The sequence below is a fragment of the Fistularia commersonii genome, chromosome 9, assembly GCF_037954325.1.
Source record: "Fistularia commersonii isolate RoL2024-O1a breed Wild chromosome 9, RoL_Fcom_v1.0, whole genome shotgun sequence".
In the NCBI taxonomy this organism is placed as follows: domain Eukaryota; kingdom Metazoa; phylum Chordata; class Actinopteri; order Syngnathiformes; family Fistulariidae; genus Fistularia; species Fistularia commersonii.
The window spans coordinates 17,963,362-17,989,690 of NC_141292.1; the positions used below are offsets into that span (position 1 = coordinate 17,963,362).

Sequence of the window (26,329 nt, forward strand, 5' to 3'; positions counted from 1 at the left end):
TGGTCACTGACGGAGAGGGCGTGGCCTCGGGCACTTCCTCAAAGCAAAACACCTCGTGCGCGCGCGCGCCGCCTTTCCTGGGGTCCTCGCGAGCGAGCCGAATCAGATCGTACCGGACCGGACCCGCGCGCTCGCGCGCCACCGACTCCCGCACGCGACTTCCGGCCGCGGATGGACACGCAGCGGCTGCTGGACGGCGGCGCGAGCGCGGCCCCGGCGGGGTACGGCGCCACGAGCCCGCAGCGGGTCGCGCGCCTTGTGCCCGGGGACGCAGGTGAGGGTGGTGAGGGGGGGGGGGGATCGATACTTTATTGATTATTGAACCTTATAACCATTAACATAAACATAAACAAACAATAAAGTCTCGTCGCACGTTTTAAAATCAACCGGTTTTGACGTCACGATCAGCTGATCTCAGTGCGCCGGCTCTCGCGCGCACAGCAGGAAACGCAAAATATTAACAATAATCATATATTATTATTATTATCAATGATATCATTATTACATTATTATCATTATTGTTATTATTATGATCACTTTTTTATGATAGCTGAAAATATTTATTTTATCAATTGATTGAGAATCATGTACATCCCGGAAATAAAAACGGAAAATAATTTTATTATAGATTGTTATGTTTATTTTTTATTTATATATATTTTTATCGATATAGAGGTATACAACACTACACCATAATATATATATATATATATATCACACTCCTTTGCGTGACGACACACACACTCGACAAATTCTTGCCGTGGCGCTCCGGTGTTTCCGGGAAGCTTCGCCGCCTCCTGATTGGCCGAGAGCAAGAACGGACGGGTGTGAGTGTGGCGGTGGGTTCCTTTTGGTGAGTGTGTGTGTGTGTGTGTGTGTGTGTGTGTGTGTGTGTGTCTATACTCTGCAGAGTACAAGATGTGTATCAGCGTGTGTGTGTGTGTGTGTGTGTGTGTGTGTGTGTGTGTGTGTGTGTGTCTATACTCTGCAGAGTACAAGATGTGTATCAGCGTGTGTGTGTGTGTGTGTGTGTGTGTGTGTGTGTCTATACTCTGCAGAGTACAAGATGTGTACCAGCGTGTGTGTGTGTGTGTGTGTGTGTGTGTGTGTGTGTGTCTATACTCTGCAGAGTACAAGATGTGTACCAGCGTGTGTGTGTGTGTGTGTGTGTGTGTGTGTGTGTGTGTGTGTCTATACTCTGCAGAGTACAAGATGTGTATCAGCATGTGTGTGTGTGTGTGTGTGTGTGTGTGTGTGTGTGTGTGTGTGTCTATACTCTGCAGAGTACAAGATGTGTATCAGCGTGTGTGTGTGTGTGTGTGTGTCTATACTCTGCAGAGTACAAGATGTGTACCAGCGTGTGTGTGTGTGTGTGTGTGTGTGTGTGTGTGTGTCTATACTCTGCAGAGTACAAGATGTGTATCAGCGTGTGTGTGTGTGTGTGTGTGTGTGTGTGTGTCTATACTCTGCAGAGTACAAGATGTGTATCAGCGTGTGTGTGTGTGTGTGTCTATACTCTGCAGAGTACAAGATGTGTATCAGCGTGTGTGTGTGTGTGTGTGTATGAGTGTGTTTTAGTGTTTTGCATGTGTCTGTATCAATTTGTGTGTGAGTGTCAGTGTGTTTTTTCAGAATTAGTGTGTTTATTAGTGTTGTCAATGTGTGTGTGTGTATCTGCGTTTGTGTCGGTGAATGTTGGTGTTTTGTGTATGAGTGTGTATATGTGTATGTTGGTATGTGTGTGTGTGTATGTACGGTCTTAGTATGTGTTTGTGTGTGTACTAGCGTGTGTGTTTGTATGTATGTTGAACCAGCTGACAAAAAATTAAAATAAAAATGATCAAAAAATTAGGTGTTTTTACAATCAAAAATACACCATTTTCTTCTGACAGTCTTTCACTTGCGTGTTTCTGGACACGCGTGTCGTGGGATACCGTCTGTCACCGCGCATACACACACCTTCAGAAACTAAGCACAGACGGTGACGACGCGGCGCCAAACACACAAACACACCTCCTTCCCCCTGAACCAACCAGCTCCTCAGACAACACTGTGTGTGTGTCAGAGGAAGTATGTACTGTACGTATATGCGTGTGTGTGTGTGTGTGTGTGTGTGTGTGAGTGTGTGTGTGTGATGGTGCTTCTCTCTTCTCCCTCAGATGTCCAGCTCTCCATCCAGCAGGCCGTCGTCTTCATCGAGGACGCCGTGCAGGTCAGTGACTCAAGTGTGTGTACGTTTCTAAGTGTGTAAGTGTGTGTGTGAGTGTGTGTGTGTGTGTGAGTGAGTGTGTGTTTGTGTGTGATGAAACAGCTGCTTCAAATGCCGATGGCAGGGGATCAGTTAACTGTCATTTTGGTTTGTGCGTGTGTGTCAAAATGTTTTCGTGTATGCATGCATGTGTGTGTTTGTGTAATATACTATATGTGTGTATGTGCTTTTTTTGTGTGCGTGCGTGTGTATGTACATCAAAATGTTTCTGAGTGTACGTGACAGTTTTTCTGTGTGTGTATCTGTGTGTATGTGTGTGTGCATGCCGTTGTATGTGTGTGTCTGCCTGTGCGTGTCAATGTGTGTGTATCCGTGTGTATCTGTATGTTTCTGTATGTATGTGTGTGTCTGTCTGTGTGTATCTGTTTCTATGTGTGTGCGTATATCTTTATGTGTGTGTGTGTGTGCGTGCATATCTGTATGTTTCTGTATGTGTGTGTTCATATAAGAATGCGTGCATGTATGTCTGTATGTTTGGTTGTGTGTATGTGTTTGTATTTGTGTGTGTGTGTGGGTGTATGTATGTGTGTGTGTGTGTGTGTGTGTGTGTGTGTGTGTGTGTGTGTATATATGCGTTTATATAAATATGATGTGTGTGTTCATGTAAGAATGCGTGTATGTATGTCTGTATGTTTGGTTGTGTGTATGTGTTTGTATTTTTGTGTGTGTGTGTGTGTGTGTGTGTGTGTGTGTATATATGTGTTTATATAAATATGATGTGTGTGTTCATGTAAGAATGCGTGTATGTATATCTGTATGTTTGGTTGTGTGTATGTGTTTGTATTTTTGTGTGTGTGTGTGGGTGTATGTGTGTGTTTGTGTGTGTGTGTGTGTGTGTGTGTGTGTGTGTGTGTGTGTATATGCGTTTATATAAATATGATGTGTGTGTTCATATAAGAATGCGTGCATGTATGTCTGTATGTTTGGTTGTGTGTATGTGTTTGTATTTGTGTGTGTGTGTGGGTGTATGTGTGTGTGTGTGTGTGCGTTTGTGTGTGTGTGTGTGTATGTATGTATATGTGTTTATATAAATATGATGTGTGTGTACATATGTGTGTGTGTATGTATATGAATATGTGTTTGTGTGTGTGTATATATGCGTTTATATAAATATGATGTGTGTGTACATATGTGTGTGTATGTATATGAATATGTGTGTGTGTGTGTTTGTGTGTGTGTATATATGCGTTTATATAAATATGATGTGTGTGTACATATGTGTGTGTATGTATATGAATATGCGTGTGTGTGTGTTTGTGTGTGTGTATATATGTGTCTATATAAATATGATGTGTGTGTACATATGTGTGTGTGTATGTATATGAATATGTGTGTGTGTGTGTTTGTGTGTGTGTATATATGCGTTTATATAAATATGATATGTGTGTACATATGTGTGTGTGTATGTATATGAATATGTGTGTGTGTGTGTTTGTGTGTGTGTATATATGTGTTTATATAAATATGATATGTGTGTACATATGTGTGTGTGTATGTATATGAATATGGGTGTGTGTGTGTGTGTGTGTGTGTGTGTGTTCTCCCTGCAGTATCGCTCCATCAACCACCGTGTGGACTCTGGCTCCCTCCACCTGTACAGATGGTATTACTCCAGAATCTGCCAGTGGTACGTTCCACACCCCTCACCCCCTGCTCCCTGATTGGTCCATGGGTTGCCGAGGTGACACCATCACTAATCCACGTCAGCGGGACCAAACTTGACCTCGCCTCGCGATTGGCTGGTGCCTGGTCACCTGACTGTGCTTTTGCCAATTCCGCGTTCTCCGTCACGGTTCTTCTTCACGTTCTCCAGGCTTCTCGGCCTGGCCATCGCCGTTGTCCTGCTGCTGGCGTTCGTGGAGCGTCCCTCCTCGCTGTCAGTGACCTCTGACCCCCGCTTCCGCCCGCCACACTGGGAACCCCCGTGCGGCCTCACCGAGAGCATCGAGATGTTCTGCCTGCTCCTTTTTGCCCTGGACCTTGCAGTGAAGGTGGGCGTCACTCCCCGAGCATCGTGGTTGAGTTTCCCGTTTCCCCGTTTCCTGTTTCCCGTTTGCTCCATTGAGGCCCCGCCCATTCCCAACTTCCGCTTCCTCCTCAGAGCTACCTGATTGGCTGGGAGGAGTTCAGGAATAGCAAGTGGCTCATAGGGTACACCGTGGTGATTGCGGCGTCCATCATCGACTGGGTGCTGTCCATGAGCATGTTCTGCGACGAGGTCGGTCCACGTTCTCCTTGTTCCCAAATTCTAGAACCTTGCGCTATTAGCCGTGAGGTCAATGGTTAGCATCCGTGTTAGCATTCTGTGCTCATTGCAACAATACAGCTTCCGGTACAACAGAGTTGGTCTCTGGCCAGGGTTCTCTCCAGGTTCTCCATCTTCCTCTTGCATTCCAGAAGCAGTCAGTATGTTCGTTCAGTCGGAATAAGAGGGCAAACGGTTGGACTATAGATGGCCGACCTGTCGGGAAAATTCCGATCGCTGTCGACCCGATAAATCGGGGAGGTTGCGATCGTTGTGGAGGTTTTAGTACAGCGGCGTGTTGTTTGTGTAGAGACGTGTCCGTTTGCCTGGAGCTTAGCGACCTAGAATGGAAACCCAGGAAACCTTCATCCCGAGTCCTGATAATCATACGTGAATTTGGCGCCCGGTTGTCACAGCAACGGCGCTGAACCGAATTTGAGATGGTACAAGTCCAGTTCCCCCTCTGTGTTCCCAGAGGCTAAGGGTGCGGCGCCTCCTGAGGCCATTCTTCCTGCTCCAGAACTCCTCCCTAATGAAGAAGACGCTCAAGTGCATCAAGAGAACTCTGCCGGAGATTGCCAGGTGAGGAGAACCTTGCCATGGTTCCCAAGTCGTTGCAGAGTCATTTACGTAGTCATACGATGGTTCTCCATGGTTCTGTTGACATTCCCTCAGCGTCATCCTACTGCTGGCGCTCCACCTCTGCCTCTTCACCATGATCGGCATGTTGCTGTTCCCCAAAACCCAGGTGAGCCCCGTTCCTCGGGTTCCTCAGGTTCCTCAGGTTCCCCAGCCCTTTAGGAGACAGGTCCCACTCCTTTTCCTGGAGGGATCTGTCAGGTTCTCCTGCCTGGGTTCTCACCATGTTCCCTTTCCTTGGTTTTCTTTATGTTGTCTTAGCTTGGTTCTCCCCATATTCTCCTGCCTGAGTTCTCACCTTCTTGGAAACTCTCCTTTTTCCCCTCCGTGTTCTCCAATGAAAGTTCTCCCGATGTTCTCCGACCTGGATTTTCACCATGTTCTCCTTCCCTGGTTCTCTCCAGGTTCTCCTGCCTGGGTTCTCGCATCTTCTCCTTCGTATTTTCATAGGTGGGTTCTCACCATGTTCTCCTTCCCTGTTGGGTCACTGTTCTGTCCATGTTCTCTAAGCTCGGTTCTTCCCACGTTCTCCTTTCTTGGTTCTCTCCGTGTTCTCGTGCTTTGGTTCTCCAGGTTCTCCATTGTTGGTCCAATGGGTTCATTGAAGACTCTAAATTGTCTGCAGGTGGAGCGTTGGATGATTGACAGCTGACCCTCGAGGTTAAGCCCAAAAAGCTTTCCAAAAGCCTTTGTTTTGAAATCTTGTCACCTGTTTACTTTATTTTGAAAACTTGAAATCATTCTATTTTTATTGATTGATTTTGAAAAAAAAGTCAACCTCGTGTGGAGGTTTTTATTTTGAAGATACATTTCTGCTTCCTGCCCTTCAGGATCCGGAGAAGAACGGCGAGTGGAAGCTGTACTTCCGTAACCTGCCGACATCACTGACATCCCTGCTGGTGCTTCTGACCACCGCCAACAACCCCGATGGTGAGACCCGCTACCATGCTAACGTTAGCCCGCCAACATGCTAACCGCTAACCCCAAGCCTCCGCTCTGCCGCCGCAGTGATGATCCCCGCCTACAGCCTCAACCGGGGCTACGTCTTCTTCTTCATCGCCTTCACTGTCATCGGTGAGTGGCGTCGCCGGTCCGACTTCCTGTTACATGAGTCACTTCCTGCCCCAACTGCCAATGGTGACTCATATCTTAGCAAACAAGCAAGCCATTTCTAGCTAATTTGCTGGGAAGATACTTTAGATTCTTAGTCAGCTTCTGGACTCATTCATTAATTCACACACCATACATAAGCATTCAACTATTCATTCACTCATTCATCAAATAGAGAATATTCTCCTTTTCATCCGATGGAGCGATGGTCCCCAACATTTTTATCACCGTGGATTGGTCAACGATTCAGAATTTTACATTGCGACTAAATAATAAACATGAATCCGCTGTGTGGATTCACCTTTTCCCTTTCGAAAGATACTTTCCGTCTGTTTTTCTTACTCATTTTTTACATTACATTACATTACATTGCATTTGGCAGACGCTTTTATCCAAAGCGACTTACAATAGAGGACATAAGGACTGCAAATACACTTGCAAATACAAGATGCACAGGAAATATACAGAACAGTAAGCTTGGGTTAGTGAGGGTTTTTTTTTTTTTTTTTTTTTTTTTTTGGGGACAGAGACACACAAACATACATACACTGCATAGCCTAACTTGCTGCCTAACCTGATCTGGGGCATCAGCGCAGTAAAAAGTCCTGAAAGAGAAACGTTTTTACCTGTTTCTTGAAGGTTGAGAGAGATGATGCTAGTCTTGTTGCTTCCGGAAGTTTGTTCCACCACTGAGGTAGTAGAACTGAGAACGGTTTTGCCTGAGATCGCTTAGAGCGAGCAGAAGGTACTGCTAGTAGGTTTGTATTAGAGGAACGCAGCTCTCTGCCGGGAACATAAGGTCTTATCATTTGGTTCAGATATGCTGGACCTGTTCCTGAGGTGGTTTTGAATGCCAGGGTCAGGACCTTATGCTTGATCCTGGCAGCTACTGGTAGCCGGTGCAATTTTGCTAGCTTGTGGGTTACATTTTTGGCGCGCAAGTGACCGAGATGTAACTGAGATTCTGGTCAGTTTTCATAATAAAAATTGTTCAGACTCAGATAATAAATCCAATGTTAAAAATTGATTATTTCTTGTGAGGCCCGGTACCAGTTGATCCACGGACCGGTACCGGTCCGCGGCCCGGGGGTTGGGGACCACTGCTATAGACCCATAAAAAAAATTCACTCCATCATACAGAGACAACAAACATTCATCAAACAATAGCAAAAAAAAACAGCAGAATTAAAAAAGATTGATTCAATAACCAGAATAGCCTTGTAAACATTATACATTATGTTCTTCTTCTTTCGTCTTTTCCCTTCAGGTGTCGCCACAGTGAATCAACTCTCTCCATCTAACCCTATTCTCTGGATCCTCCTCTCTCACACCAGCTACCTTCATATCCTCTCTCACTACGTCCATAAATCTTCTCTTTGGTCTTCCTCGAGACCTCCTCCCTGGCAGCTCCAATTCCAGAATCCATCTACCAATATATTCACTATCCCTCCTCTGTCCATGACCCAACCATCTCAGCCTGGCTTCTCTGACCTTCTCTCCAAAACATCTAACATGTGCTGTTCCTCTGATAGACTCATTCCTGATCCTCTCCATCCTGGTCACTCCCAAAGAGAACCTCAACATCTTCATCTCTGCAACCGCTAGTTCTGCCTGCTGTCTTTTGGTCATTGGAACAGTTTCTAGTCCAAACATCATCGCTGGTCTCACCACTGTCTTGTACACCTTTCCTTTCATCCTGGCTGAAAGTCTTCTATCACATAGTACCCCTGACACTTTTCTCCACCCATTCCAACCTGCTTGGACCCGTCTCTTCACCTCTTTTCCACACTCTCCGTTGCTCTGGACGGTTGACCCCAAGTACCTGAAATCCTCCAGCTTCTTGATCTCCACTCCCTGTAGCCTCACCGCTCCACCCGAGTTCCTCTCATTCACACACATATACTCTGTCTTGCTGCGACTAACTTTCATTCCTCTCCTTTCCAGAGCATACCTCCACCTCTCTAGATTTTCCTCTACCTGTTTTCTGCTCTCACTACAGATTACAATGTCATCTGCAAACATCATGGTCCATGGGGATTCCTTTCTCAGCTCATCTGTCAGCCTGTCCATCACCATTGCGAACAAGAAGGGGGTCAGAACTGATCCCTGATGGAGTCCCACCTCCACCTTGAACTTCTCTGTTACCCCTACAGCACACCGTACCACTGTCTCACAGCTAGCATACATGTCCTGCACCAGTTTAAAACACATTGCAGCTCCCTCTTGCCTTCTCTGTACTTCTCTATTAGCATTCTCAATGCAAATACTGCATTTGTAGTACTCTTCCTAGGCATGAAGCCATACTGCTGTTCACAAATGCTGACTTCTGCGCTCAGTCTAGTTTCCACTACTCTTTCCCATAACTTCATTGTATGGCTCATCAACTTTATCCCTCTGTAGTTGCCACAATTCTTCACATCCCCTTTATTCTTAAAAATAGGCACCATCACACTTTGTCTCCATTCTTCAGGCATCTTCTCACTCTCTAAGATCCTGTTGAATAATCTAGTCAGGAAATCTACCGCTGCCTCTCCTAGACACTTCCACACCTCCACAGGTATATCATCAGGACCAACTGCTTTTCCACTCTTCATCCTCTTCAATGCCTTCCTCACTTCACTTTCACTAATTTGTGTTACTTTGTGGTCTACAATAATCACCTCTTCTACCCTTGCCTCTCTTTCATTTTCCACATTCATGAGCTCTTCAAAGTACTCTTTCCATCTTCCCATCACTCTTCTAGCATCTGTCAATACATTTCCCTCTCTGTCCTTAATCACCCGGACCTGTTGTACATCCTTTCCATCATTATCTCTCTGTTTTGCCAACCTGTATTGCTCCTTCCCACCCTCCTTACTATTCAACTGAGCATACAGGTCATCGTACGCCCTTTGTTTTGCCTTTGCTACCTCTATCTTTACCTTTCACCGCATCTCCCTGAACTCCTGTCTGTTCTCTTCAGTCCTCTCAGTATCCCACTTCTTCTTTGTCAACCACTTTCTCTGTATACACTCCTGCACTTTCTCATTCTACCACCAAGTCTCCTTATCTACTTTCCTTCCAGATGACACACCAAGTACTCTTCTACCTGTCTCCCTGATAACACTAGCTGTTGTTGTCCAATTATCTGGATGACCCTAACCCTGACCCAGCCATTTCCGTCCTTTTTATATTTAGTGATATTGCCTTCACTAACATGTCCAGTGAAGTCTGAACCAATTACCACTCTCTCATTTCTGGGGATATTCTGCATCTCTAACTCACTCCAGAACTTCTCCTTCCCTTCAGATTCACATCCCACCTGCGGGTCATAGCCACTAACAACATTGAGCATCACGCCTTCAATTTCCAGTTTCAGACTCATAAGTCTATCTGACATTCTTTTCACCTCTAGGACGCTCCTAACAAACTCCTCCTTCAAGATAACTCCTACTCCATTTCTCTTCTTGTCAGTACCATAATAGTACAACTTAAAGCTGCTCCTAAGCTTCTAGCCTTACTACCTTTCCACCTGGTCTCCTGGACACACAGTATATCCACCTTCCTTCTCTGCATCACGTCGACCAACTCTACCTTTTCCTGTCATAGTCCCAACATTCAAAGTCCCTTCTCTCAGTCCCAGACTCTTTCCTTTCCCCCTCTCTCTCTGCTTCCGAAGACGCCCTCCTCCTCTTCTTCTCTGACCCACAGATGCCCAATATCTACTCTTACCCCGTAGGTCATCGTTACCGATGGCGGTTGTTGTTAACCCAGTCCTCGACCGATCTGGTATGATCTGGTTATTATGGTCTATTTGCATGTTTGGTTTTGGCAAAAGTTTTACGCCAGATGCCCTTCCTGATGCAACCTTCTGCATCTATCCAGCTTGGGACCAGCTCAGGGAGACGCTGGCCTGACGCTGCATTATCATACCTCCTCTTATATATGCTACCAATCCATTTTCTAATAAATTGTAGTGGCAAATTTTCTCTTTTAACTTAACAATATTTTTAGGGCATAATTTTACACTTTCATCAATTCTCTTTTAATTTTCATTTATAATATTAAATCTCGTCTTTTTTTTTTTTTTTTTTTTTTAATCAAACAGTTCATGACATATAAAGATTTTTATTATTTACCTGTTTACCTCCTTTACACTAAAACAGAGGAAAAATTTGGACTTAGTGTTACTTCTAGGTAATGATTTTCTGGTCCGGCCCCCTTAAAATCAAATTAGGCCATATGTGGCCCACGGACCGTTCTTTCATCATATAGAAACATAAACCCTTCACCCTCTATTTCATTCATCACGTTTAGAAATTCACCCTCTCATTCACATCATATAGAGCCATAAAAACATTCACCCATTCAACATATAGAAACAAAAAATCTCATTCACTCATATATAGACACACAATCATTCAGTCATTTATCATATAGAAACATACAACCATTCATCCTTTCATTCCCATCATAAAGCAACATTAAAGCAACATTAAAGCAACATTAAAGCAACATTCAACATTAAAGCAACAAATCTAAGCATTCACTCATTCATCATATATAAACATATATCCATTCACCATCACATGACTCACTGTGGTTACCATAGGAACCTACTGCCTGATGAACCTTCTCACCGCCATCATCTTCAACCAGTTCCGCGGCTACCTGCTGGTGAGTTCACAGCCGTCGCCGTAGCAACCGATGATTGATCGGCCTGATAGGCCAGTCACCGATCAGTGATTGGATCCCACCGTCTCCGTTCCAGATGGCCGTCCAGACGTCCATCATCCGGAGGAGGCTGGGGATCAGGGCCGCCTTCCAGGTCCTGAGCTGCCAGGGGGCCGAGGAGACAGCAGAGTAACACACACACACACACACACACACACACACACACACACATGCAACAAAACAATATGGCTAACAAACTAGTTTTGGAGATCAGTGGACTCACTGTGCATCTGTGTGTGTGTGTGTGTGTGTGTCAGGAAGCGTGTGTGCCTGGATGCAGTCCTGCACACACACACACACACACACACACACACACACACACACACACACACACACACACACACACACACACACACATGCAACAAAACAATATGGCTAACTAGTTTTGGAGATCAGTAGACTCACTGTGCTTCTGTGTGTGTGTGTGTGTGTGTGTGTGTGTGTGTGGTGTGTGTCAGGAAGCGTGTGTGCCTGGATGCAGTCCTACACACACACACACACACACACACACACACACACACACACACACATGCAACAAAACAATATGGCAAACAAACTAGTTTTGGAGATCAGTGGACTCACTGTGCATCTGTGTGTGTGTGTGTGTGTGTGTGTGTGTGTGTGTGTGTGTGTGTGTGTGTGTGTCAGGAAGCGTGTGTGCCTGGACGCAGTCCTGCAGGTGATGTCTCTGGTCCAGATGAAGACCTACTACAGGACCGCCATTGTCAGGGTGAGGGGCAGCTGTCAATCACAACCGCAAGTTGGGGATCAATAACCAAAGCCGATCAGGGGGTCAGATAGCGCCCTGGTCTCCTATCTGTAACCATGGCAACCGTCGTGTCATTCACCACACACTTAAAGTTGAATCAAAATCACAAATGGGCTCGATCGATAATTATTCAGTCATGGTTGGCGATCTCCGCTGATCAATAATCCCCCTGAGGCCGCTGTTTGTGGATTAGCACCAGAAAGACGCAGATTAACATCGGAACGACATCGGAATCATGTCGAATTAAATCCCAAAACATGTAGATTCAGGTCGGAAAGATGTCAGATTACGTTAGAAAGATAAGGAATCAGTAATGAATGTAGATTTGTGTCAGAAAGATGTTGGGATTATGTCAGAAATATTTCAGATTAACCTCAAAAAGACGTAGATTAATGAAAGACGTCGGATTCATGTAGGAAAAATATGGGATTGACATCAGAGAGATTGAGATTAGACATCGGAAATTGTCAGATTACATCGGATTATGTCAGACAGATGTCGGATTATGTCGGAAAGACGAAGATTAGCATCGGAAAGATGTTGGAATCATGTCAGATTATGTAAGTGATAAATCTAGATTTATATTGGAAAGACATTGGGATTATGTCAGATGGTTGTTGGACTAACGTCGGAAAGATATCGGATTATGTCAGATGGTTGTTGGATTAACGTCGGAAAGATATCGGATTATGTCGGAAAGACGAAGATTAACATCGGAAAGATGTTGGAATCATGTCAGATTACGTTAGTAATAAATCTAGATTTATATTGGAAAGACATTGGGATTATGTCAGATGGTTGTTGGATTAACGTCGGAAAGATGTCGGATTATGTCAAAAAGACGCAGTTGAATGTCAGGAAGATGTAAATTAATGTTTGAAAGTATCAGAATCATGTCCAATTTCAACGGTAATAAACATAGATTCATATCGGAAAGATGTCGGGATTATGTCAGACAGATTATTAACATCAGAAAGAAAGTGGATTAAAATCAAAAAGACAGATTAACGTCAGATGTCAGATTAATGATCTCGTTGAATTTTCAGAAAGTTGCAAATTAACTTTGAAAAGATGTCAAAATCACATCAAATTACATCAGAAAAGACAGATTAATGTCAGAATCATATCAGATTACATCAGATGTAAACATGGATTTATATCGAATCGGGTTCATGACAAAAAATTATGAGATTAAGGTCAGAAAGAAGTCGGATTAACGTTAGAAAGACGTAAATTACCGTAGGAAAGATGTCGGAGTCACGTTGGGAAAAACAACGACAATCGGTATCCATGGCGACCGTGGTATTAGCAACACGTGCTGAAGTTGCTAACGCTAACGGCGTTGAGCTGAAATCACACCCGCACACCCGATCACTTATTGTTCTCCTCCGATCAATATGGCCGGCGTGCACGTGTCCTCCCGTCCACCAGGAGGCGCAGCTTCACCAGGACGTGGGCTTCTTGAACCACCAGCAGTTCAGCAAGATCTTTGACGAGTTGGACAAGGACCTGATCAAAGAGGTGGAGCAAACCCTGTCCCATACATTTTAGCTGAAGTATATATACGTATATATGAATACGTGTGTGTGTTGTGTGTGTGTGTGTGTGTGTGTGTGTGTGTGTGTGTGTGTGTGTGTGTGTGTGTCAGCACCCGCCCCCGCCCCAGTACAGTTCCCCCATCCTCCAGAAGCTCCAGCTGATCTTCAGCCACTACTACCTCACCATCGTGGGGAACGTGATGGCCCTGGCTAACGTTGTGTGTATATGGGTGAGTTTCGCCGCACACACACACACACACACACACACACACTCATGCATACATACACATGCATGCAAGCATAGTGTGCACGTGCACTCACCTGATCCGCCGTTGCTTTTTTGCCAATGGGCTTCCATACTGGTGGGAGCTACTTGGACTACAGATTGCCTACAAATGGTCTTGCACCTCCTGTTGTGTCCCTTTACTACTTCCTGCCGTCACTTCCTGTGTTTTCCTTCTAGTGCCACTTCTTCCTGCTTTTTCCTCCTTTGTTTACTTCCTGTGTGGTCACTTAAGGTGGTCACTTCCTGACTTTACCTCCTCTGTGTATTTCCAGCATTTACTCTTGAAGTCATATGCTGTTGAGACCTGCTCTGTTTACCTTCTCTTGTCACTTCCTGTTGGTACCTCTTTTGGTGACTTCCTGTTTACTCCTGAGGCACTTCCTGTTGTGACCTCCTTTGTTTACCTTCTCTTGTCACTTCCTGTTGGTACCTCTTTTGGTGACTTCCTGTTTACTCCTGAGGTCATTTCCTGTTGTGACCTCCTTTGTTTACCTTTTCTTGCCAATACCTGAAGTCACTTCCTGTATTTACCTCCTTTGTTTACCTTCTCTTGTCACTTCCTGTTGGTACCTCTTTTGGTGACTTCCTGTTTACTCCTGAGGTCACTTCCTGTTGTGACCTCCTTTGTTTACCTTTTCTTGCCAATACCTGAAGTCACTTCCTATATTTACCTCCTTTGTTTACCTTCTCATGTCACTTCCTGCGGTCACTTCCTGTCTTTACCTCCTTTGTTTACATCCTCTGTGTACTCCTGAGGTCACTTCCTGTTTTGACTTCCTGCGTTAACCTTCTCCTGTCACCGCCTGTGGTCACTTCCTGTTGTTACATCCTTTTTTTTTTCTTTTTTTCATAAGGACATTCGTTCTGTATGCAATCACTTAACTGTACGACTTAACAGTATCAAAGGTTTGTGAGAAATGTTTAATGCTAGAAGAAAAAGAAATTAAAAGAAAAAAAATAAATAGAAAAATAGATAAAAATGAATAAATAAATTGCAAGGGGAATATAACATGTATTAACTTGGTTGTTCACAAGGAATCTCAGACATCAAACTGTATATATTTGGTTTTGGATTTTTCCATACGTTTTAAGGATTTTTTTATATGATTCAAAATTGTTTATAAAGAACATAAAATTCGGGGAACACTTTTGCATTCTGTTTTTGTGTATGAAGAACTTGGCCAGGTCTAAAATAACATTGACTCAGAGTTCCTTGTTTGTTGCTTAAAAGTGAACCAAATGTTATATCATCTCTTGAGAAGGAAACTGGTGACGATGGAACTTTTAATCTGTTTTTGAGTTTTTGCCCAAAAGCCCTGTACTTTTTCGCATGAGAAAAGTATATGGTCTGTGGTTTCAATGTTGTCTTCACAAAAGTTACAAATGTTATCTTCAAAATTAAAGCGTACCCTCAATAATTCCTCAATAATTGTTTACCTTCTCATGTCACTTCCTGTCTTTACCTCCTTTGTTTACATCCTCTGTTTACCCCTGAGGTCACTTCCTGTTGTGACCTCCTTTGTTTACCTTTTCTTGCCAATACCTGAAGTCACTTCCTGTATTTACCTCTTTTGTTTACCTTCTCTTGTCACTTCCTGTTGGTACCCCCTGTTTTGACCCCCTGCGTTAACCTTCACTTCCTCTTTTTTTTTTATAGAACATAAATAGTATAAACAGATATACATATGTACGAACAAACTTTGCAAGTTGGAATTGAATGTCAATGAATCAACCGGGGATGAGGAAGCAGAGGACTTAAGGACATTCGTTCTATTTATAATCATTTAACTGTACAAGTTAACAGTATTAAAGGTTTGTTAGAAATGTTTGGTGCTCGAAGAAAAAGAAAATAAAGGTAAACAGATAGATAAATAAACTAACTAACAAACAAATAAATAAATAAATAGGTAAATAGATAAATAAATACAAATAAATAAATAAATAAATAAATTTGCAAGGGGAATATAATATGTATTTAACTTGGTGGTTCAGAAGGAATCTCAGATATCAACCTATATTTTTTTTGGTTTTTGGATTTTTCCATAAGTTTCAAAGATTTTTTTGTATAATTCAAGATCGTTCATTAAGAAACTTTCACTTCCTTGTGTCACTTCCGTCCTCTTCTTACCTCCTTTGTTGACTTCCTGTGTTTACTCCCGAGGTCACTTCCTGTTGTGACCTTTGTTTACCTTTTCTTGCCACTTCCTGTGGTCACTTCCTGTTGTGACCTCATTTGTTCACTTCCTGCTATTCCTTCTTGTGGTCACCCCCTTTGTTTACCGTTTACCTTCTCTTGCCACTTCCTGTGGTCACTTCCTGTTGTGACCTTTGTTTACCTTTTCTTGCCACTTCCTGTGGTCACTTCCTGTTGTGACCTCATTCGTTCACTTCCTGCTATTCCTTCTTGTGGTCACCCCCTTTGTTTACCGTTTACCTTCTCTTGCCACTTCCTGTGGTCACTTCCTGTTGTGACCTTTGTTTACCTTTTCTTGCCACTTCCTGTGGTCACTTCCTGTTGTGACCTCATTCGTTCACTTCCTGCTATTCCTTCTTGTGGTCATCTCCTTTGTTTACCGTTTACCTTCTCTTGCCACTTCCTGTGGTCACTTCCTGTTGTGACCTTTGTTTACCTTTTCTTGCCACTTCCTGTGGTCACTTCCTGTTGTGACCTCATTCGTTCACTTCCTGCTATTCCTTCTTGTGATCATCTCCTTTGTTTACTGTTTACCTTCTCTTGCCACTTCCTGTGGTCACTTCCTGTTGTGACCTTTGTTTACCTTTTCTTGCCACTTCCTGTGGTCACTTCCTGTTGTGACCTTTGTTTACCTTCTCTTGCCACTTCCTGTGGTCACTCGTTGTGTTTCAGACGGTCCTGGTGTTGAACTCTGAGAAGTCCACTGAGGAGAGGGACAACCACGACATGGAGGTGTGGCTTCTATTCTCCTAGTAGTATTTTTATGGCGCCCCCAGCAGGACACACTGACCTCCTTCCTCCCCCAGATCATCAACCTGTGCTTCATCATCTACTACCTGCTGGAGATGACGATGAAGATCTTCGCCTTAGGCTGGAGGAGCTACCTGTCGTACAGGAACAACATCTTCGATGGTTTCCTCACCGTCCTCCTGCTGGTGGGAGGACACACACACACACACACACACACACACACACACACACACACACACACACACACACACACACTCAACAACACACACGGTGTTCTGGGTAGAGATGTCCATCTGCTCCTCAGGTTCTCCAGATCATCATCTATGCCACGTACCGCCTCCCATTCTCCCAGTGGTAGGTTCCACCAGTTCGCCGCTCCGTCCCTCACACACACACACACACACACACACACACACTAATGTGTGTGTGCATGCAGGGAACCCTCCACCAAAGGCGTGATATCCCTGTGGGAGATGGTCCGATTTGTCAACATGCTGATCGTCTTCCGCTTCCTGCGTATAATCCCCAACATCAAGGTCAGGACCGGCCAATCAGAGGCTGCCGTTCTTCCTTGTATTGATTATTGATTGGGTGCCACATCTCCTCAGCTCATGGCCCTGGTGGCGTCCACGCTGCTGGACCTGGTGAAGAACCTGAGAGCCTTCGCTGGGATCCTTGTGGTGAGTCGGAACCAGAGTTTTAATTGATTTTTGTAATTAATTTCAATTAATTACAATGTATTTTTAATGTTACCATGTTATTACAATGTAATTAAAATTTAGTTATGATGTTACAAGCATGTAATTATAATGTTACCACAATAATATAATCAATAATGTGACTGCAGTGCAATTATAATGTAATTATAATGTTGCAATGTAATTATGTTTCAACAATGTAATTATGTTTCAACAATGTCATTATGATACTGCATTATAAAATTATGTAGTTACAAAATGTTACTACAGTATAATTCCAATGTGATTATGTTTCTGTTATATTATTATATAATTTAATATATATATATATATATATTATATATATAATTTAATTGATTTTTGTAATTAATTTCAATTAATTACAATGTATTTTTAGTGTTACCATGTTATAACAATGCAATGTAAATGTAATTAAAATTTAGTTATGATGTTACAAGCATGTAATTATAATGTTACCACAATAATATAATCAATAATGGGACTGCAGTGCAATTATGATGTAATTATAATGTTGCAATGTAATTATGTTTCAACAATGTCATTATGATACTGCAATGTAAAATTATGTAGTTACAAAATGTTACTACAGTATAATTCCAATGTGATTATGTTTCTGTTATATTATTATATAATTTAATATATATATATATATATATATATATATATAATTTAATTGATTTTTGTAATTAATTTCAATTAATTACAATGTATTTTTAGTGTTACCATGTTATAACAATGCAATGTAAATGTAATTAAAATTTAGTTATGATGTTACAAGCATGTAATTATAATGTTACCACAATAATATAATCAATAATGTGACTGCAGTGCAATTATAATGTAATTATAATGTTGCAATGTAATTATGTTTCAACAATGTCATTATGATACTGCAATGTAAAATTATGTAGTTACAAAATGTTACTACAGTATAATTCCAATGTGATTATGTTTCTGTTATATTATTATAATTATAATATAACAGAGTGATTATGATGCTACAACAATGTAATTCCAGCGCAATTATATTACTACAATGCAATTATAATGTAATTGGAATGCAATTATGTTACTACAATGTATTTACAATCTAATTGTAAATGTAATCGAAGTGTAATCAATGTAACAACATAATTATTAAGTTGTTCTGCACGTTTCTCGTCCAATCAGGCAGAGAAGGCGGGGCTTAGTGTCTCCACCCTCTACTGATTGGCTCAGAAGAGATGACCGTGTGTGTGTGTGTGTGTGTGTGTGTGCGCAGGTGGTGTACTACGTGTTCGCTGTGCTGGGGATCTGGTTGTTTGAAGGAAGCATCTCACCGCCACCGCACTTCAGGTAGGAGGACAGAAAATGAGGTTCTCACACACCAGTGAAGGTTCCGTTCACTATGTCACTATATGTGTGTATGTGTGTGTGTGTGCGCATATGTGTGTGTGTGTATATCATTCCATGTGTTCCCACATGTGTTTCTGTGTGTGTTTTTGAGCGTGTGCATGTATATTTTTGTGTGCATACATGTGTGTTTGTATGGTTTCTGCGCATGTGTGTGTGTGTGTGTGTTTCTCTATGTGTAGGTATATGTGTGTGTTAATGTTTCTATGTATTTGTGTTCATATCTGTGTGTGTCTGTCTGTATCTTTGTGTGTATTTCTGTGTTTCTATGTATCTTTTCTTCCCTGTGTGTCTGACTAAATCTGTGTGTGTATATCTGTGTTTTCCTAAATGTGTGTGTCTATTTGTTTGAGTATATGTTTTTTCCCGACCATAAGTGTATTCATTTCTATGTGTTTTTTTTTTATGTGTCTGCGTGTGTGTGTGTGTGTATATTTATGTATTTATATGTGTGTGTTTTTGTATATTAATATTTGTGTGTGTGTGTATTTATATATTTATGTGTGCGTATATATATATATTTGTGTGTGTGTGTGTGTGTGTGTGTATGTGTGTGTCTGTATTTATACCTGTATATCAGTGTGTGTGTGTATTTATATGTTTGTTTATGTGTATGTTTTTGTGTATTTATATGTGTGTGTGTGTGTGTGTGTGTGTGTGCGTGTGTTGATTTATACCTGTATATCAGTGCGTGTGTGTGTGTCTGTGTATGTTTATATGTGTATGCTTATGTGTATTTATGTGTGTGTGTGTGTGTTTGCGCACATGTGTATTTATACCTATTTATCGGTGTGTGTGTGTGTATTTTTACCTGTATATCAGTTACGTGCGTGCGTGTGTGTGTGTGTGTGTATGTATACCTGTATATCAGTGTTTTTGTGTGTGTATTAATTTATCAGAATCAGAATACGTTATTGATTCCCCAGGAGAGAAATTGCATCAACTGGGGAAGATTCAAAACATGTAAAATATATAAAAATAAAGAATAAAAATAGAAAAAAATGAAAATAAAATAAAGGAACAGTAAAAATAAAAAGAAATAGATACACATGTAATGTATATACATGTGTATCTACAAGTACATGTATATGATTGCAAATGGTCATTTAAAATAAGATAAGAACAACTTTATTAATCCCGAAGGAAATTGTTGTGCCAGAGTTACAGAAAATATAACAGTAATAAATCATAAAAAGAAAAAGGCAGAATTAGAAATAAAAATAAACTATAAAGTGTGTCAGTGAAGCTATAAAGTGTCTTAGTAAAAGTACATGTATATAATTACATTTTGTGTATAAGTAGGGATTGTTGTACAATAAAACATAAAAACCTGCCACACCACAGCATAGAGGTGCTTGTACAGGGCGTCACTGCTGAGTGTGTGTGTGTGTGTGTGTGTGTGTGTGTGTGTGTGTGTTTATTAAATGTGTCTATCTATGTATGTTTGTATATTTATATGTGTATATCTATGTGTGTATGTGTGTGTGAGTTTATTTATATGTGTATATCTATGTGTGTGTGTGTGTGTGTGTGTGTGTGTGTGTGTGTGTGTGTGTGTGTGTGTGTGTGTGTGCAGTAACAGCAGCCTGCAGAACATCTCCAGCGTGGTGTGCGGTTCTTACGAGCAGCTCGACTACTGGCCCAACAACTTTAACGACTTTGCCGTGAGTGATGGAGGGGGCGGGGCCTCTGGCCGAGGTCACATGACCCCCCGCTCAGGTCACGTGACCTCTCAGCACACAGAGAGCTGGCGCCCCCCGGTGGTCACCGTTGTTACTGCAGCTCGGAAAGAAACCATCTGCATGTCTTTCTTTCCATCCCTCACTCTCTATCCATATCTTTATTGATCCATCTCTCTCTCCTAGGCATCCCTCGTTCTTCTCTACAACATCATGATCATCAACAACTGGCAGGCCTTCATGGAGGCCTACAGCAGATACTCCTCAGAGTAAGACATCTGGACCTGGAGGAGGATGAAGATGATGAAGGTGCTGAAGATGGTGTCTTGTCGTCCTCAGGTGGTCCAAGCTGTTCTTCGTCTGCTGGTGGTTCACCTCGTCCGTCATGTGGGTCAACCTCTTCGTGGCGCTCATCTTGGAGGTCAGCTGACTACCGCGGCTGTGTCCTGATTGGCTGGTCCTGTTCACGTGACGCCGCCGAACACCCTCATTGTTGCCGCTGGTTCTATGGGAACACATTCTCCTTGACTGATACTGGAGAATCCAGATGTTCTCCTTGACTGGCCCTGGGGAACCTCACATGTTCTTCTTGACTGCCCTATGGAGAACCACGCGCTCTTCTAGATTGGCCCTTGGAAAACCAAAGATGTTTTCCTAACTGACCTCTGGGGAACCAAAATGTTCTTCTAGATTGGCCCATAAAAAACTAGAGATGTTCTCCTTGACTGACATTGGAGAACCCAGATATACTTCAGGATTAGCCATGGAGAACTCAGATGTTCTCCTTGACTTACATTGGAGAACCCAGATGTTCTCCTTGACTGGCCCAAGAGAACCCAGATGTTCTTCTGGATTAGCCACGGAGAACCCAGATGTTCTCCTTAACTGACCTCTGGAGAACCAAGATGCTCTTCTAGATTGGCCCTTAAAAAACTAGAGATGTTCTCCTTGACTGACATTGGAGAACCCAGATGTTCTCCTTGACTGGCCCAAGAGAACCCAGAGGTTCTTCTGGATTAGCCACGGAGAACCCAGATGTTCTCCTTAACTGACCTCTGGAGAACCAAGATGCTCTTCTAGATTGGCCCTTAAAAAACTAGAGATGTTCTCCTTGACTGACATTGGAGAACCCAGATGTTCTCCTTGACTGGCCCAAGAGAACCCAGAGGTTCTTCTGGATTAGCCACGGAGAACCCAGATGTTCTCCTTAACTGACCTCTGGAGAACCAAGATGCTCTTCTAGATTGGCCCTTAAAAAACTAGAGATGTTCTCCTTGACTGACATTGGAGAACCCAGATGTTCTCCTTGACTGGCCCAAGAGAACCCAGAGGTTCTTCTGGATTAGCCACGGAGAACCCAGATGTTCTCCTTAACTGACCTCTGGAGAACCAAGATGCTCTTCTAGATTGGCCCTTAAAAAACTAGAGATGTTCTCCTTGACTGACATTGGAGAACCCAGATGTTCTCCTTGACTGGCCCAAGAGAACCCAGAGGTTCTTCTGGATTAGCCACGGAGAACCCAGATGTTCTCCTTAACTGACCTCTGGAGAACCAAGATGCTCTTCTAGATTGGCCCTTAAAAAACTAGAGATGTTCTCCTTGACTGACATTGGAGAACCCAGATGTTCTCCTTGACTGGCCCAAGAGAACCCAGAGGTTCTTCTGGATTAGCCACGGAGAACCCAGATGTTCTCCTTAACTGACCTCTGGAGAACCAAGATGCTCTTCTAGATTGGCCCTTAAAAAACTAGAGATGTTCTCCTTGACTGACATTGGAGAACCCAGATGTTCTCCTTGACTGGCCCAAGAGAACCCAGAGGTTCTTCTGGATTAGCCACGGAGAACCCAGATGTTCTCCTTAACTGACCTCTGGAGAACCAAGATGCTCTTCTAGATTGGCCCTTAAAAAACTAGAGATGTTCTCCTTGACTGACATTGGAGAACCCAGATGTTCTCCTTGACTGGCCCAAGAGAACCCAGAGGTTCTTCTGGATTAGCCACGGAGAACCCAGATGTTCTCCTTAACTGACCTCTGGAGAACCAAGATGCTCTTCTAGATTGGCCCTTAAAAAACTAGAGATGTTCTCCTTGACTGACATTGGAGAACCCAGATGTTCTCCTTGACTGGCCCAAGAGAACCCAGAGGTTCTTCTGGATTAGCCACGGAGAACCCAGATGTTCTCCTTAACTGACCTCTGGAGAACCAAGATGCTCTTCTAGATTGGCCCATAAAAAACTAGAGATGTTCTCCTTGACTGACATTGGAGAACCCAGATGTACTTCAGGATTAGCCATGGAGAACCCAGATGTTCTCCCCCACTGGTCCTGGGGAACCTCACATGGTCTACTTCACTGGCCTCAGGAGAACCACACGCTCTTCTAGATTGGTCCCTGAAAAACCAAAGCTGTTCTCCTTGATTGGGCTTGGAGAACCCAGATGTTCTTCTTGACTGGCCTTGGAGAACCACATGGTCTTCTAGATCGGCCCCTGAAAGTGTCCTTATCTGGCCCAGGAGAACGAGAGATGTTCTCTTTGGAGAAGCCCAGACGTTCCCCTTGCCCTCCCTTTCTCTTGGAGAACCAGAACCAAGAAGCTGCTGGAACCCTCAGCTGTGTTCCTGCTAGCCATTAGCACAGTTAGCTCACATGTGTGCCGCTGGGATGCTAACACGCTAGCCTGGCTGGCGTCGCTATAGCAACCTCTGACTTTTTCTCCCGGGTTTCCTCCAACAGAACTTCATCTACCGCTGGGATCGGAGCCACAGCTGCTCCATCAGCGATGTGGAGAAGATCCGCTACGACACCTCCGTGCAGCTCATCTTCAGGTGGGCGGAACCACGGAGAACCTCCGAGGAACCAGCACCGTCCAGGAGGTTCCCCTTGAGGTTCCTAACCTTCTTGTCATCCTCCAATCAGGGGGCAGATCCAGGAGCCGACGGAGGAGGAGCTTCTTTGTCGTTTGCACCAGCATCCACATCTACACCTGCTGGACACCAACGGTACTACAACTCCCTGAGGAGGAGAAGAAGGGAGGAAGAAGAGGAGAAGAACCAAATGTTTGATGTTTTTATTCAAGTATTTTCAATGGACTCTTTTATTTTTCTACAAACATTAGTTTGATCGTTTGAAGTCTTTGATCTCCCCCCCCTTTGATTTGGATCAAAAGCGCCCGACACGAGCAAGGCAGGGATCCCAGTACAAGTACTACAATACACATGATATAGTAGCCATACTGTACTACAAGTACTGTTGTACACAACCTAAAAAACCAATACTATGCTACTCATACTGCAGTACAGATACTGCTGCACACATACTGTAGTACACATACTGCAATACACATATTATAGCACACATACTGCAGTTCACCCACTCTAAAACACATACTATTATATGCATACTGCAATATACATACTGGAGTACACATACTGCCATATACATATTGTAGTACACATACTGCCATATACATATTGTAGTACATATACTGTAGAACACATACTGCAATTCACCTACACACATACTATAATATACATAGTGTAGTACAAACACTGCAGTATACATACTTGAGTACACATACTGTAAAACATACACTGTAGTATGCATACAATAGTGCATTTACTGTAAAACAGACGAGTACACACTGTGGTTCACCTACTGTAAAACCAATACTATTGTATGCATACTAGAGTATACACACTGAAATACACTTACTGTTGTACACACGGTAATAAACACATTATTATACAAATACTCCCCTACAAATACTGTAGTACACATTTTCCACCACAAATACTGTGGTACATCTTCTGCAGAACACATGCACATACTGCTGTACGTGTACTGTAGTCCAGATACTGCAGTACAAATACTGCAACTCACATACAACAATACCAATATACTGTAGTACTCATACTGCCAAACTGTAGTACAAATACAGTTGCAGTATTCCTTGTAGTATCTCTGAGAAAGTGATGCTCGGTGTGTTTTGTCTGGAACCGATTGCTGATCGGTGATCAATCTGGGGTTATTGACAGATGGGAGGGGCCTAACTGGTCATGTGACACTGCTTCCTGAAATGTGTTTGTAAATAAAACTTTTACTGTGAAAAGACAGGTTTGTTTCCTGCAGAGGGGGCAGAAGGACACACACACACACACACACACACACAAAGAACACAGACAAAGAAGAAGTGGGATACTGAGAGGACTAAAGAGAACAGACAGGAGTTCAGGGAGATACAACTAAGGTAAAGATAGAGGTAGCAAAGGCAAAACAAAGGGCGTACGATGACCTGTATGCTCATTTGAATAGTAAGGAGGGTGAGAATGATCTATACAGGTTGGCAAAACAGAGAGATAAAGATGGAAAGGACGTACAACAGATCCGGGTGATTAAGGATAGAGAGGGAAATGTATTGACAGATGCTAGACGAGTGATGGGAAGATGGAAAGAGTACTTTGAAGAGCTGATGAATGGGGAAAATGAAAGAGAGGCAAGGGTAGAAGAGGTGACTATTGTAGACCACAAAGTAGCACAAATAAGTAAAACTGAAGTGAGAAAGGCATTGAAGAGGATGAAGAGTGGAAAAGCCATTGGTCCTGATGATATACCCGTGGAGGTGTGGAAGTATCTAGGAGAAGCAGCGGTAGATTTTCTGACTCGATTATTCAACAGGATCTTAGAGAGTGAGATGATGCCTGAAGAATGGAGACGAAGTGTGATGGTGCTTATTTTTAAGAATAAAGGGGATGTGCAGAATTGCGGCAACTATAGAGCGATAAAGTTGATGAGCCATACAATGAAGTTATGGGAAAGAGTAGTGGAAACTAGACTGAGAGCAGAAGTCAGCATCTGTGAACAGCAGTATGGCTTTATGCCTAGAAAGAGTACTACAGATGCAGTATTTGCATTGAGAATGCTAATAGAAAAGTACAGAGAAGGCCAGAGGGAGCTGCATTGTTTTTTTTGTAGACTTAGAAAAGGCAAATAACAGGGTGCCAAGAGAGAAGCTCTGGTTTTGTATGAGGAAGTCTGGAGTGGCAGAGAAGTATGTTAGACTGGTGCAGGACATGTATGCTAGCTGTGAGACAGTGGTGTGATGTGCTGTAGGGGTAACAGAGAAGTTCATGGTGGGACTCCATCAGGGATCAGCTCTGAGCCCCTTCTTGTTTGCAGTGGTGATGGACAGGCTGACAAATGAAGTTAGACAGGAATCTCCATGGACCATGATAAAATAGCATATAGTAATTTGGCAGATGCTTTTATCCAAAGGGACTTACAGTGGAGATGTCAGGGATTGAACCCAGGACCTCATACATGCAAAGCTCTACCACTGAGCAACACGTTCACAATGTTTGCAGATGACATTGTGATCTGTAGTGGGGGCAGTGTCAGGGTTCACAGCTGATCCCCATTGTAATCGGCGCCAGCTGCAGTAGATGCCGCTAATCAAGATCCCTATAAAGGGCAGCGGCACTCTCTGCCTGGCGCCGGGGGATTGTGGTCCTCACAGACTACTGTGAAGCCCTGCCATACCTGGACCTCATTCCTTGCCAGGACCGGACCTCATTCCTTGCCAGGACCGGACCTCATTCCTTGCCAGGACCGGACCTCATTCCTTGCCAGGACCGGACCTCATTCCTTGCCAGGACCGAACCTCATTCCTTGCCAGGACCGAACCTCATTCCTTGCCAGGACCGGACCCCAGGTGTGACCTCTGTTCCCTTCCCGAGTCACGGCCGGGCCCAGTCGGCCAGCGTGACCTCTGTTCCCTCCCGCAACCCGTCCAGTCTGCTACTCGTCCAGTCTGCATCTCGTACTGTCCAGTCTGCATCTCGTCCAGTCTGCCACCCGTACTGGTGAGGCCCAGCCTCTGAAGTTCTGTCTGCAACCCGTCCCGTTTGCATTCCGTTCTGCCACTTCAACCAAATAAAAGCGCTTTCAACCCATCTCTGCCCCGAAGTGTGGTTCCCTGCTAGAGTCCGCCCCAGCACATCGTGACAGGCAGACAACAGGTAGAGGAAAA

General features: G+C 43.4%; 1 protein-coding gene across 4 annotated transcripts; it reads left to right on the forward strand.

Moving 5' to 3' along the window:
• The first annotated feature begins 49 nt into the window (after window positions 1-49).
• tpcn2 (two pore segment channel 2) lies at window positions 50-24,405 on the forward strand. Of its 4 annotated transcripts, none has more exons than XM_086152934.1 (25): window positions 50-274; window positions 2,160-2,212; window positions 3,820-3,896; window positions 4,083-4,260; window positions 4,371-4,487; window positions 4,990-5,096; window positions 5,190-5,262; window positions 5,984-6,083; window positions 6,162-6,227; window positions 10,855-10,919; window positions 11,014-11,105; window positions 11,625-11,706; window positions 13,177-13,266; window positions 13,394-13,513; window positions 16,436-16,495; window positions 16,570-16,698; window positions 16,818-16,867; window positions 16,950-17,049; window positions 17,122-17,193; window positions 18,494-18,567; window positions 20,201-20,288; window positions 20,490-20,572; window positions 20,643-20,724; window positions 23,038-23,129; window positions 23,221-24,405. In XM_086152934.1, exons 1-25 carry the CDS (start codon window positions 172-174, stop codon window positions 23,318-23,320), a joined length of 2,253 nt encoding a protein of 750 aa, XP_086009060.1. In that variant the 5' UTR covers window positions 50-171; the 3' UTR covers window positions 23,321-24,405. The 4 variants fall into 4 exon arrangements, 3 of the variants coding, with proteins under 3 accessions (XP_086009060.1, XP_086009061.1, XP_086009062.1); XM_086152935.1 differs by having other exon boundaries at window positions 20,207-20,288; XR_015106631.1 differs by lacking the exon at window positions 20,201-20,288.
• The last annotated feature ends 1,924 nt before the right edge of the window (window positions 24,406-26,329 follow it).

Coding starts and splice junctions, on each gene's coding strand:
- tpcn2 (XM_086152934.1), top strand. CDS start 172: ATGGACACGCAGCGGCTGCTGGACGGCGGCGCGAGCGCGGCCCCGGCG. Junction 2,213..3,819: donor TCATCGAGGACGCCGTGCAG/GTCAGTGACTCA, acceptor TTCTCCCTGCAG/TATCGCTCCATCAACCACCG. Junction 20,289..20,489: donor ACAACTTTAACGACTTTGCC/GTGAGTGATGGA, acceptor TCTCTCTCCTAG/GCATCCCTCGTTCTTCTCTA.